This window comes from Lepidochelys kempii, chromosome 1 (genome assembly GCF_965140265.1).
Source record: "Lepidochelys kempii isolate rLepKem1 chromosome 1, rLepKem1.hap2, whole genome shotgun sequence".
NCBI classification, from domain to species: domain Eukaryota; kingdom Metazoa; phylum Chordata; order Testudines; family Cheloniidae; genus Lepidochelys; species Lepidochelys kempii.
Window position 1 is genome coordinate 76,425,739 of NC_133256.1, and position 21,811 is coordinate 76,447,549.

Consider the following 21,811-nt stretch of genomic DNA (forward strand, 5'->3'; position numbering starts at 1 on the left):
AATCCATCATCCTGCAGATGGGAAGCAGGAGCCAGCAGAGTTCAGATGGAGTGACTCCCAGTGCTAACAAAGGCTGAAGTACTGACAGTTCAGTGCTCCTCTTTGCTACTCACTAGGCTTTCCTCTGAGCTACGTAAGAGCTACAGATGAGGAACAACCTGCTGAAGAACTAGGATTTAAACACTGGAGATTTTCTAGTGGTAATTATTCTAACCCATAAATGTCCATAAATGAGCTTAATGAGTCATGAATTCTTTTTTAAAAAAATATTACATTAAATACTGTTGAACAGAAATAAATACAAGATTTTTTCAAGAAAATCACCTGAAAAATGTCAGAAGTGTATGCATCATCCAAATACTTGAGATGGTTACAAGCTAGAAATCTACCACCAGTACATGAGGACATGGCAAAATGTATAAATTAAAGCCTAATTTTTGTGGAACAGGTTATTATTTCATCTTCAGGAATAGAACGTTTTAGATGACAGAGGAATGCCCAAATGAATTTGAAGAAAAATTAACACCAAAGTAGTGCTATTTGTGAAAGTTGAATTTTCTTTCCTGACTTGTTTCTTGTAGGACACATGAGTCATACAATATAGCCAAAGGAAAAACTGCAACTGCTAACACCACATTAGTAAAGTATAAAAGGGAAAGACACTTTTCTTAGCATTTCAGCCTTGTCATTTCCAATTTTCTGCTCTTTGGACATGCTTGTATTCAAATTCTGGAACATCTATTCAGCATATCAATCCTAATTAGACAATCTGGGTCTGGAAAGGATGAGAGCTGGGTCATTTGCATAATTTAATCATAAATACTCAGTGATACATATTTCCAAATGCATTTGTACAATTATCTTTTCATCCTTGGGGCAATGGTATTAATATGATTAGGCAATATTTCTGGAAAAAACAGACAAGTATGCACTCTTTTTAACTGCAGCTTAGGGCGATATGAAAAATTAATTAATTTCTGAAGAAAATCAATTTCTGTACGTGACCACATTAGACATTGCTAAACCAAGACACAGAAACCTCTTTCAATCAGACCATTTTATCAGCCCCTTCCAAATTCTGTTATGTGAACATTTCAATAATAAAATTGTTAGATTTCAAATTATCTTAATGTATAGGTATGAAAGAGTAACTATTTTTTCATGTTACTCTAATACATATTTTGTTTTAAAGAAACATTGTTTGACCAGTCACTAGGAAACCTTAGCATTTGGTCTGAACTCATCTTATGTGATCTTTTATTAATGCACGCTACACCAATTGAATTCAAGGACAGCAGGAAACAAATCTGTCTTGAAAATCATTAGCTGAAAAACAGAAATATACTAACCTAAAACATTTTTTAATTAATATAGGGCTGCTTCCTTGTATGTTTTGCTATAAAGAATTAGATAAGGTATGCCTTCAAAAGAACCATACTCAATACAAAAATGATGTGACATATGTGGTATACAGCCAAGCACCCAGGTGGCTAATCTCATTTTTAGAAGAAAGCTACAGCTTTGTATGTTAATTAGTGAAAAAAATACATTTATGGTTTTATATGTACCATCTTTATTTCTTCTCAATCAACAGAAAAAGTAGAAATTACTGCATGCAAATTTTCAATATTCATTTAATTTGCATGAAGGTGCTTGAACAAATTTTTTATTCTAACAAGCTCATTTTTCATGTGTTTTGTCTTTCATCCTAATCTAGCATCTGTCATTCCTTTTTGAAGTTATTATCGGCCCAATTCCCTCTTGGACATGGTTGCTGGGTGACTGGTATCTTAGCACCCACTTTGACAGGAACAGATGTGAATCTGATCAAGAGATTTCCCATGAGTACCTGAAATCACAAACAACTTTCCTGAAAAACAAACAGCCTCACTGTCATGGTCCCTCTCTTAACTCCCCTCCCCACCCCCACCCCCCCACCCCCCCACACACACAGAAAAAGAGCACCAGAAAGTTAGTGGAGAATTATTCAGAGTCAGTTAGTTAAATATGTATTGTTATTTTGCAGTTGCCCTAGTATATTTCTAATTGTCCCCAGTTTAAGACAAACTCACGGTTTTGAGTTTTAATAACTACCCTTTTGATACTTTGGAATCCGTTTATTCCAAACACTTCCACATTTACGTTACTTTAGCCACATAAGCAATCCCATTCAAGTCAATGGGACTACTCATGTAAGTAAAAGTACGTATGTGTGTAGGGTTATGCCTACACTGCGGCTAGGACTGAGCCTTCCAGCCCTGGCAGACAGATTTGGGGTAGCAGGACTCAAGTTATTAGTCTAAAAATAGCAATATGGACATTGCAGCTTGGGCTAAAACTTGGGCTCTCAAACCTAGCCCCTTAAGCTTAAGAGCCTGAGCTCCAGTCTAAGCTACAACATCCATACTCCTATTTTTCATGCACTAGCTCAAGCCCCGCTAGCATCAATCACCTGGGCTGGGAGACTCGCTCTCAGCTGTAGTGTAGACATAATCTAAACGTCTGCAGCTTCAGGGCCAAATTTTATAAATCGAGAGGTCATATTTCGTTCACCAATATGCTCTTTGATTACTGATATGCTTTGACTGCTGACATGTGTGACACTCACAAATTAAAATTCTGCTTAATCTTCTGCCATTTAGGCCCCATTCCTGCAGACATTTAAGCATGTGCACAGTTATATTCCCAACAGCAGTCCAACTGAAGGTCTCTAAAGTCAGCACGACTTTCATGTAAGTAAAGTGACACAGGATCTTAAGTGTTTGCAGGATCAGGACTTTTAAATGTAAAATGTAAAAATGCATTGCTACATATGGTACAAGGAAGAGTTTGCAGAAGACTGGTAATAGCAGTTATGTGCTGAGGAGTTCCTGCTTTTGGACACAGTAAATTCCTCCTAGTTTCAATAAATTCCAAAAGCAAACTTGACAGGTTTCAGAGGAACAGCCGTGTTCCTTGTATATCTTAATCTGCGCAAAGAAGAAAAACACATAGAAAGATTAAATAGAAATTCACTTTCACTCAGGATTATTTATTTTCTTTTCCAGATTTGCAGAGTGGGATTTCATTATGCTCTATTACACAATTGCCCATTCTTTTGACACCAGTATTCCATACTGAGATCAGTATCACCCCTTTGCCAAACAGTAACAGATGTCTGGGGTCTTAGAGGTTGGCTTCCTAGTGGAAGAATAATCAGTGACACAGAGTGTCACTAAGTGTAACTTGTTTTATTTACACATATACACCAATCCTGGAACAAAGGTGGTCAAAGGGTATGCAGGCAATTCCTTCTTTCAGGATTCTCCAGCCCAACTCCAATACCAGATTCCCAGTGAGCAACTCTGCCTCAGGAATTGACTCCAAATCAGAAACCAAAGCAAAGAGAAAACTCTTTTGCAGGTCACACAGCTCTCTTTCCAAGGAGCACTGCCTCTACACAGAACCTTGCATAGCAAAAAGTAAAAAAACAAACAAAAACCACAGTGTGTTCCCAAGACTGAGCATTTGCTCAAACACTAAGAAAAATAACTTTGAAAATTATGTGTAACAGCACCACCTCCCATAACAATAAACTCAGATAACCTGTTACTGTTACCTTATCTCCTCACCCTCTGTTAAGTGTTCTATATCACTTCTCAGCACAACCTGTCCTTATTTCTAATGTAAACTCTTTGAGATAGGGCTGTCACATAATATATATTTGTACAGTACCCAGCACAGGGACTCTCTAATCCTAAATGGGGCCTCTAGGCATTATTATAAAGACAAATAATAATAGATGGAAGGTCGGAGTTCAGAAAGAGGAGAAAAGCAACTGGGTTTAAGAATCCCTGGATCTGAATTAACCACTTCTTCTGGTTTCTTGCTGACCCAAATGGGAAAGGGCTTATTTCCTGGTTGTAGTTTGGACACTGCTAAAATCTCAGAAAAAAAAATCACATTTCAACCCCAGGGCAACAATATTGCATCAACAGCTGATCTCATAAAATTTCTGTCCTTTAGGGTTGAAATCTTGAACAGTTTACCAGGTCCCACTTCAGTCAAATCCAGCCATGAGGCCTAGCCCTAGTCTAAACTCTAATTTAAACCTGATCTGGATCCAAATCCTGCCTCCTCCACCCAACTTGTCAAATGACAAAAACAAATAAACAAACAAAACCAACCACTGAGGGAGATTTCTAAGCACAAAGGGAAGGTAGGGAGGTGGAGGCCTAACTGTTCTTTGTATCTTTGAAAAATCTCTGGCTACCTGTAGTCACACAGAGTATGATGATGGCATCAGTAAAAAAAAATATCAGGAAAAAGGTGAGAAGACTGACGTCTGAGAAAGAGAAATATTGAGAAAAATAAGGTTTGTATATCATTATGATCACTTTTACGGGTCTACTATAAAATGACCAACTAATTGGCCTTTTCTAGTTCACATCAAAGATGCAGAATAAAACTGAGAGACCATGTGACTTCCCTGCCCCTCACTATCTTAGTCAAATGAAAAAGTGGCCCCGAAAAATAGTCTTAGAGACATGCTATACCATCAGAACCAGACTGGAAAATCCATGGACTAATTAATGTTGACTACAGAAAAAAGTTCAACTAGTGTGCGAAGCAACCAAGTCCCATCTCCATATTTGGGAGTGGCAGAGCTGGTCAGGAAGAGCAATTTCTATATATTACAACTTCCATTTCTTAGCATGTAACACTTCGTGCTGAAACCATAGCAGTTAGAACAAACCTAAGACCGCTTGCAGGTGAAGGCTGATAGCTCCACAGACCATGCTCTGTTCCCGGTTCAAGGACAAAGATAGGGAACATCAGCTCAGGTGTTCCAGCTGATCTCAACTGTTGGGACAGAGCATGACAAGAGAGGAAGTCTCCTAGATGAAAGGAGCCCAAATCTGTGACTGTCCCTAAAAAGAGCTAGACTTGTTCAACCCTTTTAGGCCAATTTCAGTATTGAACAACTTCTTCCAAGTGGGAAAGATTGCCTTGGAATAGGAAATAGTTTCCACAGTTGTAGACTCTAGAAGGTTTACAGAGCCTTTGTGGGATAATAGTCATGGAGGCAAATTTGGGCTGAACAGAGCACTTCGTTAAATAAATCCAGTTTCAAGGTGATTTCAGTTTTGGTTTAAATGTGCTTTGTAAGCATGTAGTGAATATATTCTGTAGTCTTAAACTTTTTGCAATTTATATCAAGATACCATTAGAACCTGTAAAGTATGAGAATACTGGAAACTAAATTGTTAAACATTAGAAATATCATACATGCCTAATGTAAAACAAGTTTCTAAAAATATCCACTGACGACATTTAGTAGACCACCAGGTGTTGGGCAGTGGGGCAGGGAATCAAATTTGACCCATAAAGCTCCAATATTTAGGAATGAATTGAGATCAGTTCATTTCTTTCCCATGGGGTAACCTGTATAAATGTAATTCTATGGTTTCATAAAAGCAGGTTAAGTTTCTCTCCCTTGGGATCTTTTGGCAATTTGAAGCACAGCAGCACTGTTCTTGGCTACAAGTTCAAATCTGCATACATCTTGGACTGTGAAAGGAAACAATTAGCTTAGCAGAAGACAGATCACAATACACTTTCCAGAAAGAAAGACAAGAATTCACAAAATAATATCTAAAATTAGCTAATTAATAGTTAGCTATAACCTTCCATTGCCAATGAGAATGCATTTTCTAGCTCTATAAAATAAATTATCTATATTCTTCTTTCAAAAATAGCATAATAAACCAAAGAACAGATGACTTATCACCCAACAATGCCAATGGCTTTAGCTGATGGTGTATTTTATAAATTAAGTTTAGATGCTGAAGTGTTTTACATACGTAATCACTATAGTACATTTAGCACATGTGAAGCATACTTCATAGAGAATTTTACAAAAATTATTTTATTATCCTTCACCATATCATTGTAAATATTATCCTAATTTTATGGGTAGGTAAAATGAGATACATTGAGTTAAAGGAACATGCTTTAAGTCACATATGGAGTCAGTGGCAGAACTGAGGAGAGAACTCAGCAGGGCAAGTATAGACAGTGCTAGCAAACCTGCAGCTGCAGAGGGCCCAATGCTACAAAGGCCGTATCCCTTCAGGGATACGCTAAAATTGTAGTTGTGGCACTCTGTGCTTCCAAGCAGCATGTAGGAACTCTCATATTCACCACTGTCATATAATTATATGTTTTGTACAAAGTATGCCTTGTGAGGTATCATTTTAAAAGTCTTGATCTGTTGAACATTAATATCCTTTTGAATTGTATGTGCTATCATTGTAAGTGAAGTTATGAAGTTTTTCTGTGTGTGTGTTACTTAAATATACTGTGAGGTTGGGAACACCCCCATGTCACAAGCAAAGATCTAGAACTATAAAAGAGGGGAAGTGACATTATCAATTGGTCTCACTCCCCCCACAACTAAACACTTGGAAACACATCTGGAAAACAAAGACTCTGAACTGGGGAGGGGGTCCTGTGTTGGAGGAGAGTTGTACTGTGTGTGTATTAAAGTTCTGTGATCTGTTTGTACCATCTATCAGGGTGAGACACTACTTGATTCAAGTCCTGTTTAGTTTATAGAACTTAGACTGCAAATTTATTTTATTTTTTAGGTAACCAACTTTGATCTCTATCCTTACTACATAGAATCACTTAATATCTACCTTTCTGTACTTAATAAACCTGTTTTATATTTTACCTAAAACACTGCATTTTGGTTGAAGTGCTTGGGAAATCTCAGCTCACTTTACAAAGGCTAATGTATGTCCTCTCCACATCAAGGGAGGGGTGGACTGGGTAACGAACTTCACTGGTCATGCTTCTGACCAGGGCAAGATAGTATAGTTCTGGGGTTCAAGGCAGCAGGACTGGGGGGAATTCGCTGGAGCCTTTCTATTGTTGGTTCATGAGTGTCTGGGAGAAGCATTCATATGATGCAATTGGGTATGTCCCTGCCTGTGGATGTCTGTGTAAGTACAGTACCTGCCAGAGGTTTGTAGTTTTCCAACAGCATCATAGTGTGAGAGGGATCCTAGGTTGGTGGAACAGAGGGTTCAGGTTGCCCCCGGGAAAAACCCATCACAGTAGTACAATGTTTATTCTTATGTTCCAGTGCCATGTGGTGCAGAGTATGAAATGCTTCATGCTGAGAGCTCTGGAATGATAACTTGAGCCCTTTGGAGGCTCTCTCACTTTGTATGGTAGCTCCACCTGTTTAGCAAGAAAAATATCTAACCACTATTCTGCTGATCCTTTCAAGAACCACCAACCAGTTCTGGACATCCCTTATCCTTCCCTCGCTTAAGACTGAATCCTCACAATTTCCATAGCTTGGCACAAAAGAAGAAATCTACATTTAAATCTTGTGCCCTGCAGTAAGGGAAGGAAGAGCCATTTAGAATGTCTTCACCAGGAACCAAAGATTTAGTTGAACTGGCCTTGCTCCCAGGTCTCCCTAATGCCAGTCCCATGATCTAATAACCACACAATGGTTCCTTCCACTCTGCCTGTGATTTATGCATACCTAAACTTTCAAGAAAAACAAAGTGGTTTCACAGACGCCATGCTTTCCTTCACCACCCAAAATTTCAGGATTTGCCAAAATGCTGTTGTAAAAGTACCTGATTTCAATTCAACTCCACCACTATCAGATGTTTTAAAAGAGTTACAAACTACTGTTTAAATTAGTAATACAAATTATCCTGGCCCAGATCACACCCTCTAAAACTGCAGGAGGATCTCCTGAGCCAAGGCAAAAGAGGGTGTGAGCCACCTCTTTGCAGTCATCCTCTACTCCACAACAGATGGCAGCACTCTGCAGAATTCACACCTGTACAGGATGCCAGAAAGTAAACTGTACTTCATCCCACACCAGCCCACCTGGATGGAAACTACCTGTGAAATGTAATACAAGCTATACCATATTGCCTCTGGAACTTTTCTGTGATGGAAATCTCTCTTCAAGAGAGAATTCAGTGGGCAGCTCCTGGTAGCAGACTCGGAGACTGGGGTGCAGGGAAAAATACTAGGGCTACAGAGCCAGAGCGAAGATACCAGCCCTCTAAAAAATGGCCCTGGTGTCCTTTGTAAACCATGCATCCACTCAGTTTGGGGGCTGGCCCTAAAGCTCATCCCATGGAATGACAAATTCCACCCCCTCCTCCACTCCAATGGAATAATGTGGAAGAAACTCTGCAAAGGAATCCTTTTGAAATTTTCTTGGCCTTTACCCCTCCCAGCAGTTGTACCATGAGGTGGAGTCAAACCAATTTACGTGTAGCTGTGACCTAAGATTTTTAATCTAACCATCTAAATATTTCACTGATGACCTACCATAGCAAACAATGTTATGAAATGTATTAGTTTGTTTGTTTTTCTTACAATTCACACAGGTATTTTCATATGCACAGCTACATGCTCCAAAATTACTAAGTTAACATATTTGCATTATTATTTCTAAAAAGTGGATCTTATACTTGCACTTAGCTATATTTTAACTGCTGTGACCTGTACAATTAAGCTTATAATAAAACAAAATTAAAGCAATTCCAAGTTAAGGCCATCACTTAAATGACCCTAAGTGACTCATTCTGTGATGCATTATCATCATATTTTCTGTAAACCAAAGTACAAAACAATTAATTATAGGCCAAAAGTCTGATTCCAGTTAGACCAGCTAGTATAACTCTGGAGTAACTTTATTATCTACAGTGGAGTCACTCTGGACTGACAGTGGTGTGACTGAGATCAGGATCTAGTCCCATGTGGTAGATTTAACAGGGAATGTTCTAATAACAGTTTAAAAATCAGAACTCTGGCATTATTTTAGCTTTTATTTAAATCTAATTTTCTTTGTGTTTCTACTCCTGGCCCCATCATAACCAAAACCATGGCATAAAAAGAGAGAATAATGATTTTTTCCAAAGATGGCACTGTTGTAGGTGTGGAATTGACATAATATTTATGTAGGCCACATTATAAAATAAATCCTAGCAGGTTAGTTTTCATTGGAATGTATGGAGCTGCATGTCATCCATGTGATATATGTAAGATAATGTTAAATCACTATGAAATTACTCGCATTTTAAGTTTTAGAAATATTCATCTTTACCAGATCTGGTAAAGGTTATGAATATTAGCTTAAGACCAAAGCTTTTTCCTATTGAAATCAATAGTAAAATTCTCACTGTCTTGAATTAGAACAGAATTGTGACAGTAGTGCTTAGGGCTAAGCAGAGCCTCATGTTCTTCAAAAGCAATCCCCAGAGAAATGATGAAGGACTCCAAAAAGCAGCATCTTAACTGGAAGAACTGTGGCTGTTGTATAGGGCCTTGAAGATGAAGGGTTAAAACACAGGAAAGCAGAAGAATCCTCAGAACTCTAACAGCCATTCTTATGACACGGAGTAGGGGAGGAGGGAAAATATAATACATAAAAGGAATAGCTCATATTATGACTTTTCTACCTATGTAAGTGCTGATACTGTGCTCATCATCTTAGTAACTGTACAAAGTTATTTTTTTCTTCTTTTATCATTGGCTACTTGAGTTCTATTCCACTTTAGCTCTAAAAGAATTTATCAGGACTAACTTGTAAAATGACATTCAGTTGCTCATTTACAAGACACTAAATAATGCAAAATATTTTGTAATTGCCACCACAAATGCAAAAACAATATACTCTGATATGTTTGTATACAATATTTCAGGTGATTTCTTAGTATAGACCCTGATCCTACAAAGTTTTATGTGAGTGCGTAACTTTAAGCATGTGAGTAGAATGCTTGAAGGCAATGAGACAGCTCATATTCTCAAAGTTAAGCACGTCAATTAAGTGTCAATGTGCAGAACTGGGGACACAGGTTTTTGAGGGTTTTTTTTTACATTTAAACAGATGTTTTCTATAGATGAACCTCTATAACAAAAGAAACCACTTTTCATAGCATCAGACCACAAACAATGCAACTCATTCAAGTTAAATACTTGAAATTCCAAAGTACTATTTCCAGTTATTAGAGTGTATTAAGTAAAAAAACAAAATTATTAAATTTACATTTCATCTAAATTTGAAAGACCGCAATTCAAAGTGACTTATTCTGTGATGCATTTTAAAGAACATTTAAACTAATTTGTTAAAAAACCATGCCTAGACTTATTATAAATTAAAAGAATTGTAATATATTGTTTATACATTTTTATAAAAAATACAATAATTTTGTTATTGGGTTTTTTCCTCAAGAAAAATCACCAGTTAACTTTTAATTTGAAACAGAGTGCAATCACTAGAAAGTTTCTGGCACCCCCTGAAATCAAGGTTAAAAGATATGTAATTAAATATTAATCACTTTATATGATCCCTACCCGGTTTTCAGCTTGCGCAACAAGATGATTTGTGATTGCAAACTGTTGTTTACATAGGAAAATGTATAAAAATATTTCCCAAAAGTAAGCTATTCAAAATTACTATCCAGTAAGAAACATCACGCCACAATACATTAATATCAAGCATATTCTGAGATATGCTTTTTAAACAACAAGCTTGTTGTTCAAATGTGTAAAATTCATGTTTATTTTCTCCCAGTACTTTACCATTACACAATTTTTACAAGGGCACTAACTCATGAGATTCATTCTATTCAGAGTTATGCATTTCAATCATGACACCATGATATAACAAACGTGGCTGTCAATGGCATGAAAATGTTTGTAGCAGTCAGAGTTAACAATTCCTTTTTTCTCCCCCACCAACCTCATCCCATTTCTATTCAGATGTCTATTATTCTCAGTTGGCAACAAGGTGCAGTATACATACCTGCGCTATGACCCTTCTTTAGTCATACATCCTAAAGAACAAAAGGAGTAATTAAAATAGGAGGTGCTTGATGGCTCTTTCTAGTTATCTGCTGGATTTAGCATCTTTTATTCCAGTCACATACATTTATAATGGACAAAGCTAAACTAGCCTGAAAGCCTAGCTCAGATCCAAGCTTGACTTGGATCAGAAGGAAAAACTGCCATGCATATTGGCAGAATTTAGCAATTGGACTAATTTAAAGAGGCCTAAGGATGAATAAAATTTTGTGACTGAAACACCTTCTCATCTTAATGGAAGAGAACTCCCAATTACTGTGGTGAGGTACACCAGGAAATAATAATTGCACCTGCTCTACTGTTTCTGGATTTTGGATAGACAAATTATTTCAATCTTGCGATATACATAAAATTTCAATGTTTGATATTTTTAAACAAAAAATATAACTTTTTTTCTCTCTGATTTAAACGTTTCATCTCAGACAAGTTAAAAATTATACATCAGATACAACAAATATATTTACAACAGTTGATTAGTTCTCATTGTTTGAATGGGAACACAACTGCATATTAACTAGATACTGCTAATCATAAAAAGAGAGTATGTAGGTTTCTTTTCAGGGGTGTGAGATAGTAGCAACTGCATGCTCAAAACTGTAAAATATTTACTAAATCAAAACAATTATTACCATAAACTTTTAATTAACAATCCACTTATATAAACTTTAAAAAAAATCTACTCTGTAATTTTGCAGTGTCAGATACTTGCCATATTAAAGTAGGGATGTCAATTCTACATTTTTAAACCTCAGAAACATATTTGAAAGAAAAAAATATACATTATGGGCCCTGTTCTGCAGACCTCACTCATGCAAGCAGTTTTATTGGCTTCAGTAGGCCTGTTCATGTGAATAAAAGCTGAAGGATTGGGCCCCAACTGTACAAACAAAACCTGATCCTTCTCTGACCAAAGACAGTAAGAAAATTCACACTATGTTCAGGAGGAAGAGGAGTACACGTTTCCTTTTCATCCATAAAAAAATAAAAAATCATTGTGTGGCTTAAAATGACAAAGTAGAGAAATTCAATTAATGATGAAATTCCATATTTAAGAGACCACACTTCTTTTCCAATATATTGCACTGCTTATGAAACAAAATATCAGAAAAATTGTTATAAGATGCCCCTGGTAAAGAACCATATTAGATAAATAAGCAGAGCAAGGGGAATTAAGGATGAAGTTACTCATTGGAGTCAGTCTTCTGGCTTTTATCATTTGAAATCATACACTTGCCTTTATTTTAAGCATAGACATTTTGTTGTGAATCGCAGTGAGGTTTTTTTTAAACAAATTAAAATGACGATGAAAAAAGAAACGTTCCTCCATAAAGCACATTGTAGAAATTATCTATATATGAATTAACTCTCTGGCTCATAATAGCTTTTTGCAGATGATTCTTCTGCTCTATCATTTAAATACATATTTAGGCAACTAGAAATTTACTGTCAATTCATATTATGTCAGTCCACATTATGGTGCTGTTACAGTATTCACATTTAAAGATTATTGAAAAAATTACTGCACACGTGCAGTACATAATTTGCAAAAGGTTAATAACTTAACTATTTTAAAACAATGAATGGAATTATCTCAGAATATAAACCAGATGCCCAAAATGTTATTTTTTAAACAAGCCACATTTAAGTTGTAAAAGAACAAAACAAATCTAAAACCAATAAAACCAGCTATATGGATTAAAATAGGCAGACGCGCTTTATGTTTTGGGCTTTTTGTGGATTGGTTCTGGTAATTTTTATAAAACAGGATATTTTCAGTCTGAGACTGTGAATGCCAAACTTCAGCCTGGAGTTAATCTTAGCAGCTAAGTTATAAAACTCTTACATGAAGAGGTTATACTGGAAAGGCTGACGGAGACTTACCTGTACCAGATATCTCTATAATAATTTCATATATCAATAATATAGTTCCAGAAATAAAAGATAAAAATATGAAACTGCAATGTAGTGTATAAAAATATTCATTCTTCATTTTTATTGCATGTTACAAGACATGCATTCTTAAATTCCATGTTTCATCTAGAGTGTACTTCAGATGATGTATCATACGGATAGACAAAAACAACTGTTTGGAATGACTTAGTAACAAAACCCAGAAAGACAGGAGAAATATTAAATGGCATTCAGACAATAACTTTTTTCTAACAACAATTCCGAATATATACTAGGCTAATTTACAAAAGCTAGTTACACACACAAGTATTAAATAAGGTCAAATAAGGTCAGTAAGGTCTGTTTAACTATACTTTACTCAAAGTAACATCCACAGGCATACTGAAAATGAGATTTTAACTAATAGGGGGCATTATGCATTAGTATTTAACTAGTAAATATTAAATCTTTACTTAAACTTTTCATTTACCATAACAAGAATATTTCTGTTTTAACTAAATTGTTTAAGAAAGTTTGCAGATTACATTTTGTAATTTAGCTATAACCATTTCTTACCTATAACAAAACTGAGTAAGATTAGAATCAGTCCCACAGGATTTAAACCCTGATAATTTTACAGAAGACAAATAGAAAGACAATAGTTTGTAAAAGCAAGAACTAAAATCACTTACTGGCAAACATGCACGTGTATCTCAGTGTGCTTCCATATGTTCATTATTCCTGTTTAGTTCTCTTAATAATGATTACTAAATAACTAATGAACAGCCAAAGTATATGAAACTCTGTCTGTAAAAGATTTGTAAAAAAAACTGTATAATTCTATGATCACTAACAACATTTCTAGCTCTTTCAGCTAACATAAAGATGGGGCTAATCAAACTGCATGCTTCAGGACATAAGCTAATCACCTGAAGAGATCAGGAAGGAATTTCCCCCATGATCACCATTCACCAAACACACCCACCATGCACAACTGGCTAGGTACATTGGTGGGGAAGAATAGGCTACTATCAGAGACTGAGTACCAGATTAAAGGTATAAAGGGTCTGATCTGGTATGACAATTATTATTATATTTCACAAAACTCACTTTCAAGTTATAATTTTTACCAACTGATAAAGACTGAACTAGATAAAAAATATTTTTTTCAAAGTTTTGAGATGATATCTCCCAACCTTTTAGTCTCCCCTTGAATATGCAGTTAATATAACTTATCTTCTGGCCTTCTATAAATCTTCTTTGTTTACATAACCTATAAATATTCAACTTCTGCATAATATCTTGGAAATATATCACAACACGAGTAAACTTCTAAACATGGATTTTATTCATTAGATATTACTTGTGGTGTGCCTATGCTGTGACTTGTTGACTGGCTCATATGAAATACATGTGGGCTATGGTAACCTATTTAGTTTGAATACATATTTTAATAAAGACAAATAGGAAAATCCTGCATTAGTGCAAAATTCTGTAAACAAGTACATGCTAGTTCCATGTGATGTGAAAGGAACAAAAGCTAGCAAATGTAGACTTGAATAATTGCAATGGAAGACAAGTGTTAGACAAAAATTCTTTAATCCTCTATCCTAGTGATATTCTGTATTCAAAAGCAATTATGTCATATGTCATATTTTAAGAAATTACTATCAATCAATAATAATTCTCCATTTTCAGTACGAATGTCAATTAACTCAGTCAATAGCATCTCCAAGTACCAGAAAAGATTATCATATACTGGCCACAGGATGGGGGAAAGAAGAAGGCATGCCTTTCCTCACTACTCAAATGGGGCCTGATCCAAAGCCCTTTAAAGTCAATGCAAGCCTCCATGGAGGGGACCAGTGCGGCAAAATTCCACAAGTGCTCTGGGACACAAGAGACCTGAAACAGCCAAGGATCAGTGGGTACCAACCCATGAATCCTACATAGATAACATCTGATGAATAATGTACTAGGGCTTGTTTCATATATAACTGAAAAAAATTGATATCTACCAACTTACAATCTTTTTTACATTTTTGCCTTTTAGTTTGGCATCTGGCTATCTATCATCCCCTGAGAGTCTCCTATCCATGCCAACCCCACTTCCTCATACTGTTGCATAGATGCCTTGATTGCTACTTCCTGAAATTTTTGTCTGGTGACCAGAGCTTTATATGGAAAAGACAGAAGCAAAGATCAGTGTGAATAGGAAAGAAGAATCAGTCCCCACATTAGAAGACTTATTTTCCACTGATACAGAGAACTAATTTAGTAAAAAGGTATTTTAATTATTAGAATCAGACAGACACAGGAACCAATTCATTTTGCTAACTGACTTCTAAGTATTCAAAAGAAAATTCCCTGATGCTTTATTGATTTTTAAATATAGTTGCCACTGCAGTTAAAAGAGTACATTTTGGACTAACACTCACAAAAACTTTTCAGATCTCATTTAATATCTTTTCAACCAAATGGTTACAATCTATAAAGAGTAAGGTTCATTTTAGATAAATTATAATGTTTTTCACAGAAATTGATAACTAATGAATCAAAATATGTAGATAAACCAAATGTGATTTTTTTCACAATAAATTAATAGCTGTGTTGAAATGCACATTTGATTAAATAATGGATTACCCTTGACTAAGCTGTTAGCATTGTCTAAAAAAAAGAATTAATCTTACTCCAGTGTGTCAACTGACTATGATACAAATATATGGATAAAATATTTTGGATGTTGGGAGTATAACAATCTGTCTGTAAGATTTACACTTATATTTTTAATCTCAAAAGTAAGTTTTCTCTCTCGAAATATGAAACATCATTCAGATAAAGTGTACTGCAACTGCTAGCCTGAAAAGGCCAATTTATTGCAATGAGATCAAACTATTCTAATATCAATATATTCTGTAAAGATACAACTTAATTAAAAATAAACCATTTGAAATGAAAGAAAAATCATATTAAAACATGTCCAAGGAAAGAAACTGTGAAGTAAATTCAGTTGTGTGTACTGAAGATGAAATTTAGCTTGATCAAAACTCACTGAAACACCATGCTTCACTTGTACATACTGCAACTTGCATACAAACTGTAAGTCCTTTCAATTAATTTATTTAGTTAATGGATATATAAATATTCTACTACAATACTGTTCTTTAAGGGCCAGGTCTGCTCATTCCTGTCCATACTGTAATTCCTACCATGTTGGATTACAACACAGCAGTCCCCTGACACTGTTGAAACACAGTCAATTTTGCAGTGTTGACATGACCAGCCTATGTTTTAACAATATTCACAAACTGTGTTACACCTTGCAAAAGTGGAAGGATTTAGTCACAAAAATAAAGCTGATATAATGTTTAATGTCAGTCTTTTTCAATACATGTATACAGGACAGGCATCCTAACGCTACCTTTTATTATTCTTCATTTACAAACTCATTTGATTCCACCACAAACCATGTCTAGTACCCAACACATGACCAAAGTAGTTACACAGGTACATTAATGCTCTAAAGTTATTCCAGGTTATGTTTGTCCTGCTCCCCTGACTATTCGTAAACGTCAATAATCAAGCTAGAAATAAAGGCACGAATAAGTGCTTTCCTTTGCCTTGCCCTAGGATAATGAGTCCAACTACTACCCCCAACTAATTCAAGGAGAGAGAGAGAAAAAATAGAGTCACACCCAGTCCTTACAAATGGAATGAACAAAGTCTCATCGGGGGTTAATTCCCCACGTGCTGCTGCTGCTGTATCTTAAAATCTCACATGGAAAAAAGAGAAACCCAAATTATGAGTTGGAAGAGCCTGTTTGCGTTTAATGAAAATAACAGTTGACAAGAGAGAGACTCTGCTTCAGCCTCTTTAATGGCAAATCTGAGCTACTCTATAAAGTTTCCCACCAAGCTCCGAAGCCGTTTCAAACCAGCAGACCCCCCAGAAACCAACGGGGGCTTTGATGAAGTGAAGAAGCTTCCAAACACTCTGCTCTTTAGCTCACAGCAGTTGTTCAGTTCCCGTTGCCTCCCTTTCCTAATCAGACAGATTTAGTAGTAACAGTCCCATTCTTTCACTCGCCGTTTTTAAGCAAGCTGTTATTTCAAAAGGAATTTCCTCTTTTGTCAGTTTCCACCCCCCACCCCCACCCCCCCACCCCAGTTGCGCCAACTTTAGATGATCGCGGGCTGCCTTTGTTTGAGTGTCTTGACGTGTGTGAGTGTGTCCTGCGATCTGTCCCGAGCTGGAATGCTGCCCTCCCTTCCCATGTGTGATTCACGCATTATTGTTAAGAAGATGCGCCGTAATATATGATTCAGCCCTGCCAAATCCCCTCCACGCTTCTGCTTCGCGAGTCACCTACTCCGGCCCCTCGCCTCGCTCACACACCTGCTTCCCAGAGACTAACCCGCCCGAGAGAGCAGGACGGGCCCGGCGCTTTACAACTCTCCCCCTCCAGCAACGCCACGTCCCCTGTGACAGCTGCCGCGGGCTGTCACACACCTAGTCGCCCCTTTTGGAGCCGTGCCCGCCGTGGCCGGCCTGGGGACGCTGGCTGTCGGGCCACAGTTCAGAGAAAGCCCGGCGAGGCTGTGCGCCGGCTCCCCGGCACTCTCACGTCCCGTCCCCCGTCCCCCCTCTGCCCCCCAGCCAGCCTTCGCAGCACCGTCTCCGGGCGCCCCGTGGCGGTTTATACAAATCAACCCGGCGGGGAAGGGGTGGGGTGAGGGGGCAGAGCAAGCACTCTGAGCCCCGGGTTTAACATCAGCTGCCCCCTTGCACCGCCTCGCCCCATTCCTGAGCCCCCTCCCCAGCCGGCGCCTAGCTCATCCCCCCCCCCCTCCCGTCAGCCTGGGGGGCGAGAGGCGCACAGTACTGGGGGGAAGCGGGGGCAGGCTGACACTTTCAAGGGGCTGAGGAAAGAACAGCCCCCCCCCCGCGCCCCAGCACCTTCCCGGCCCACATCCCCCAGCCCGGTGCGCCGGGCGGAGGGGCGGGGGTCGGTTCGTGCGGCCGCGGCAGGGCAGAGGACAGGTTGCTTTGGGGCTTGCTCAGCCGCACCACCAGGCAGAGGCGCCGTGATTGCCCGGGCGGCGTGTCAGGGCTCCCTGTGTGAGGGTGGGTCAGAGGCGGGGGCAGGGGAGGTTAGAGGCTGTGTGTGTGTGTGTGTGTATGGGGTGTGTGTGTGTGGGGGGGGGGGTGATCTTTACCTTGCGTTGGTGCAGTCGTTGTAGAGCGTCTCGAAATCCTTCCTGGAGATGAGTTTGCAGCGGTTCACGCCGGGCTGGATGGCCCCCAGCCCCCTCAGGATCCGGACCTGCTCCACGTTGCACACCACGGGCGTGATCTCCAGCCGCTTCAGCTTGGTGTAGACGGTGTGCAAGCCCCCGACCAAGTGCTTCAGGAAGAGGTCGAAAGCCTGGGGCAGGCAGATGAGCTCGCAGCCCTCCACGGTGAAAGAGGCCACCTTGGCCCCCCTCAGATCCACCATCTTGCACTCATTATTCTGGGGGGTGTTCTCCACCGGGGACGGGGTCGAGTACACCGGCTTGCCCGGCAGGCTGCCGCTGCTGCTGTTGGCGGCGCTGGGGGTGGAGGTGCCGCCGCCCGCGCCGCCGCTGGTGCCGGTGCCCAGGCTGGGGCTGCAATTGTTGCCGCCGCCGCCTCCGTTGCTGCTGCTGCCGCCGCCGCCGCCGCCGCCGCCTCCTCCGCTGCTGGTGCTGGAGGTGACTGTGGCCGCCGCCGCCGCCGCCGCCGCGGCTGCGATGGGCTCCGGCCGGAATAGGTTCGTCCCCGAAGAGGCTGGCGGGGGAGCGATGGAAGGAGACGGAGACGAGGTGGCCGACGAGGTGGTGGTGGTGGTGGTGCAGGCGGCAGAAGTTGAGATCGGAGGTGGAGGGGGGACCAGCTGGGTCGGAGGGATCAAAGCAGCCGGTACGGCCATGGTCACATATACGAGGGTGGGGGGGGGGGGAGAAAAAAGTTGCCGCACGGACAAAAAGAGGGGAGGGGGCAGAATGGGGGGGGGGGCCCAAACCGGCTGCCGCCGAGAAGGGAGGAAGCGTGAGGGAGAGAGAGAGAGAGAGAGACGCACAAAGTGTCCCGCAAGTGGGGAATGAGGAGAAGTCCGCTGCGGGCGGTAGGGTTGGGGTTGAGGGGAAGGGAGGGAGGGTTGTTTGTTTTGTGGTCCTTGCTCTAGCACCAAGTTAAAGATGAAGGTGAGAAGGGGGAGGTTTGAAGGACTTCGGTTCTCTCTGGCAAGTACATGGATCAAAGATTGAGAGGGGAATGACAGAGAGAAAATGAGCTGAAAAGTGCTGGCTGCCGCTGCTGCTCGCTGCTCGCTCGCTCTCTAGCTCTCCGGGCGAGTTGTTGTTGTCACACGGTGCAGAGGGGAGGAGCTCCGGCAACTTGAAATACCCTTTGAAGCAGCAAAAGCCTCACTCACGAGTATTAACCCAAATTATCCAACCAGGAACCCAGAGCAAAGAAACAGAGAGCGAGCGAGATCCCTCTTCCTCCTCCTCTCCTCCAGGAACCGTTAGATTATAGGGTTCATGTTTCATCTCAACAGAGACGAGATGTAATTTTTCCAAACACTTCCCAGCGACCGCTTGTCCCCACACTGGACCGAGAGCCAAGAACGTACCCAAGTTTTCCTGACAGGCATTCGGCTGCCTCTTTCTCACCACACAGAAACGGGGTGTGGGGCAGAGGGGCGGGGACTTCACTCGACCCCGCACCTTCTGAAGGGCTATTTACTTTAGGAGTAGCACATGTATTTGAAAACAAAAACACTCGGACCCGGAGTATTTTTCTCAAGACAACAAACAAGCCAAATGGCAGGGGTGGAAGTTAATAAGATTCCAAAAAGAGCATAATAGTGATCACTAGGACTGAAGGGCTTGTAATGGTATGGCGCGTGCAACACAACAGAAGAAAGAAAAACAAACACAACAGTATTTCCAGAAAATAAGACTTTTATGGATCAAAGAACACCGGCCACTTACTTTTCCTCCAATTTACAAATAACATCTGTTGTGCTAAAGAATTACCCGAGCAGTTTTAAAAGAAATGAACAAGTGCCTGTTTTCATCTATAGGCTCCCATGAACTTTTTGAACATAAGAGTAAAGCTTTTCCACAAGAAAGGCATTGGTGGTTGTGTTTCGTAGTGTGTACAAACCGACTCACGTTTGATTGATTGTGGTTTTGATAGTCAACTATAAAATGCGTGAAAAGAAGTAGTTGTAACATTTGTTCTAATAAGGCTGAAGTAACTTTAAATACAATAGCCAAGATATTAGAGAGCTGAAACGGAGTGCTGACTCCCACCCTGTTGTGTCTAGGTATTGCAGCGGTCTGTGAACAACAGGTGACTGCAAGCCACACATCCAAGTTTGATCTTTGATATTCTGCCCCTGTCACCAGGTACGGTGTAAAATTAGCTGTTGCGCTTGCGCAGTATCTAATTTTATAGGATATGCAGATATATATTTGAATGTGGGTCAGGCCGCATACATGTTGTAGTACCTGACCACCACAGGGTTTAGAGTTTTAGCTTGAACTCCGAATTTCCTTTTGGGATCTGGTTAAGGGGCTTGCCTTGGCTTTTGTCTTCTATTTCTTTTGTGGGTTTTCTGTTTTTTAAAAAGACAAAGAAATAATCTTTCATACAAGTGCACGAGCTGCAGCAATAATGTGCACAGAAGTATTTAGGCTTTTTAAACAATGTAAATTATGTACTCAGTAGATTGTGACATCTACCTGTCCTTAGCCTGTTTTTTGAAATGTGTATTATTTGTAGGAGACATGAATCGTGGGATTACACGTCTAGATGTGTGATAAGAATCTTAATGGAAACTAATTCTATAATATGGGGAAAATTCACTTTTTTCCCCTAGATTGCCAAAAACTATACGCATTCTGGTATGACCTGCTTGCTCACTACCTGTGAGATTGCTTTTTAAATTCCAATATATTTTAGTTCTGAATACCAAAAGCTTTCTTCAGTGAGTGAACTTTTATTTTTCCTAATACTCGAACAGCCTTAAGAAAAGAAAAGAAGAAAAATAGACCATCACACCAAGACTTGAATATGGAGTAATTTTGCAAATTACAAAGCCCAAGAAACACAAACCAATCTTAAAATAGGAATGCGGATGCCACTTTAATTATAGTGGTGGGAACCTAATGCTAGAAATACTTAAAAGGCCTTGAAAAGTGTAACTGTATTGCATTATTTTATTTTCAGGTAACGTGTCAAAGTTGTTGAAAACCCGCTGCCCGTACTCGCTCTATTAATTTCCCTGTTTTCACTGTCTCACACACACTATCGTCATAAAACATGCACCTGAGAAAGTTAATACAGAGACGAGCACGTGTGATGTCACCATTTCACCTCAACTTCTAAATGAACTCTGAATTAATCCCCCCACCACCACCACCACCAAAAATATCCCTTCCATATCACTTGCTCTTTACCTACTCTACAGTATGACGGGCTCCTGCTTTTCTTCTAATTGGGTACTTTCACGGAAAACCATTGTGTTTCTAAACAGTTTAAAAACGTTTGTTAGTGCTTAGTACAACTGGTTTTGGTTAACGGTGGTCGTTTAATGAAAAGATTGGATTAGAAACCAACACATTTAGGAAAGGGTTCAAGAATCTTCAAAGCTTCTTGCTTGGTAAGTGTTTCAAACGATTACAGCAAACTACTGGATTTATTTTAATACAGACGCAGAACAACAAATAATGATATTGCTCGTTTTCTCTTTTAAGTTTTTTTTTTCAAATTGCATTTTAATTGCAAGTAGATCCTTTCAAGAAATGATATTGTTAGACTTTAATTCTCCTCCCCACACCCTAGAATGTACACCAGTAAAACTCAAAGTACTATAACTGATTTGAGAATTCTCCCTGTGTCAAGTGAAGACTTATGGTGCTGAAATCAATAAGACTGCTTAAAATTCAAAGACCTGCAAATCGTTCTGTTTGTCCTTTGATAGGGCCTGTGCTGATTAAAATG

At 39.4% G+C, this 21,811-nt stretch overlaps 1 protein-coding gene across 13 annotated transcripts in view; it reads right to left on the reverse strand.

The window, feature by feature from the left end:
• Positions 1-19,325, reverse strand: part of DACH1 (dachshund family transcription factor 1) — a 462,168-nt gene extending 442,843 nt beyond the window's left edge. For 3 of the 13 annotated variants that reach the window (XM_073346457.1, XM_073346504.1, XM_073346466.1), the window contains exon 1: positions 17,995-19,322. In XM_073346457.1, the coding sequence (XP_073202558.1) occupies positions 17,995-18,728 (734 nt within the window). In that variant the 5' untranslated portion in view covers positions 18,729-19,322. Of the gene's footprint in view, positions 1-17,994 lie in introns of all 13 variants that reach the window. The other 10 variants (XM_073346406.1, XM_073346421.1, XM_073346413.1 and 7 more) reach the window with 6 other exon arrangements.
• Positions 19,326-21,811: the final 2,486 nt, after the last annotated feature.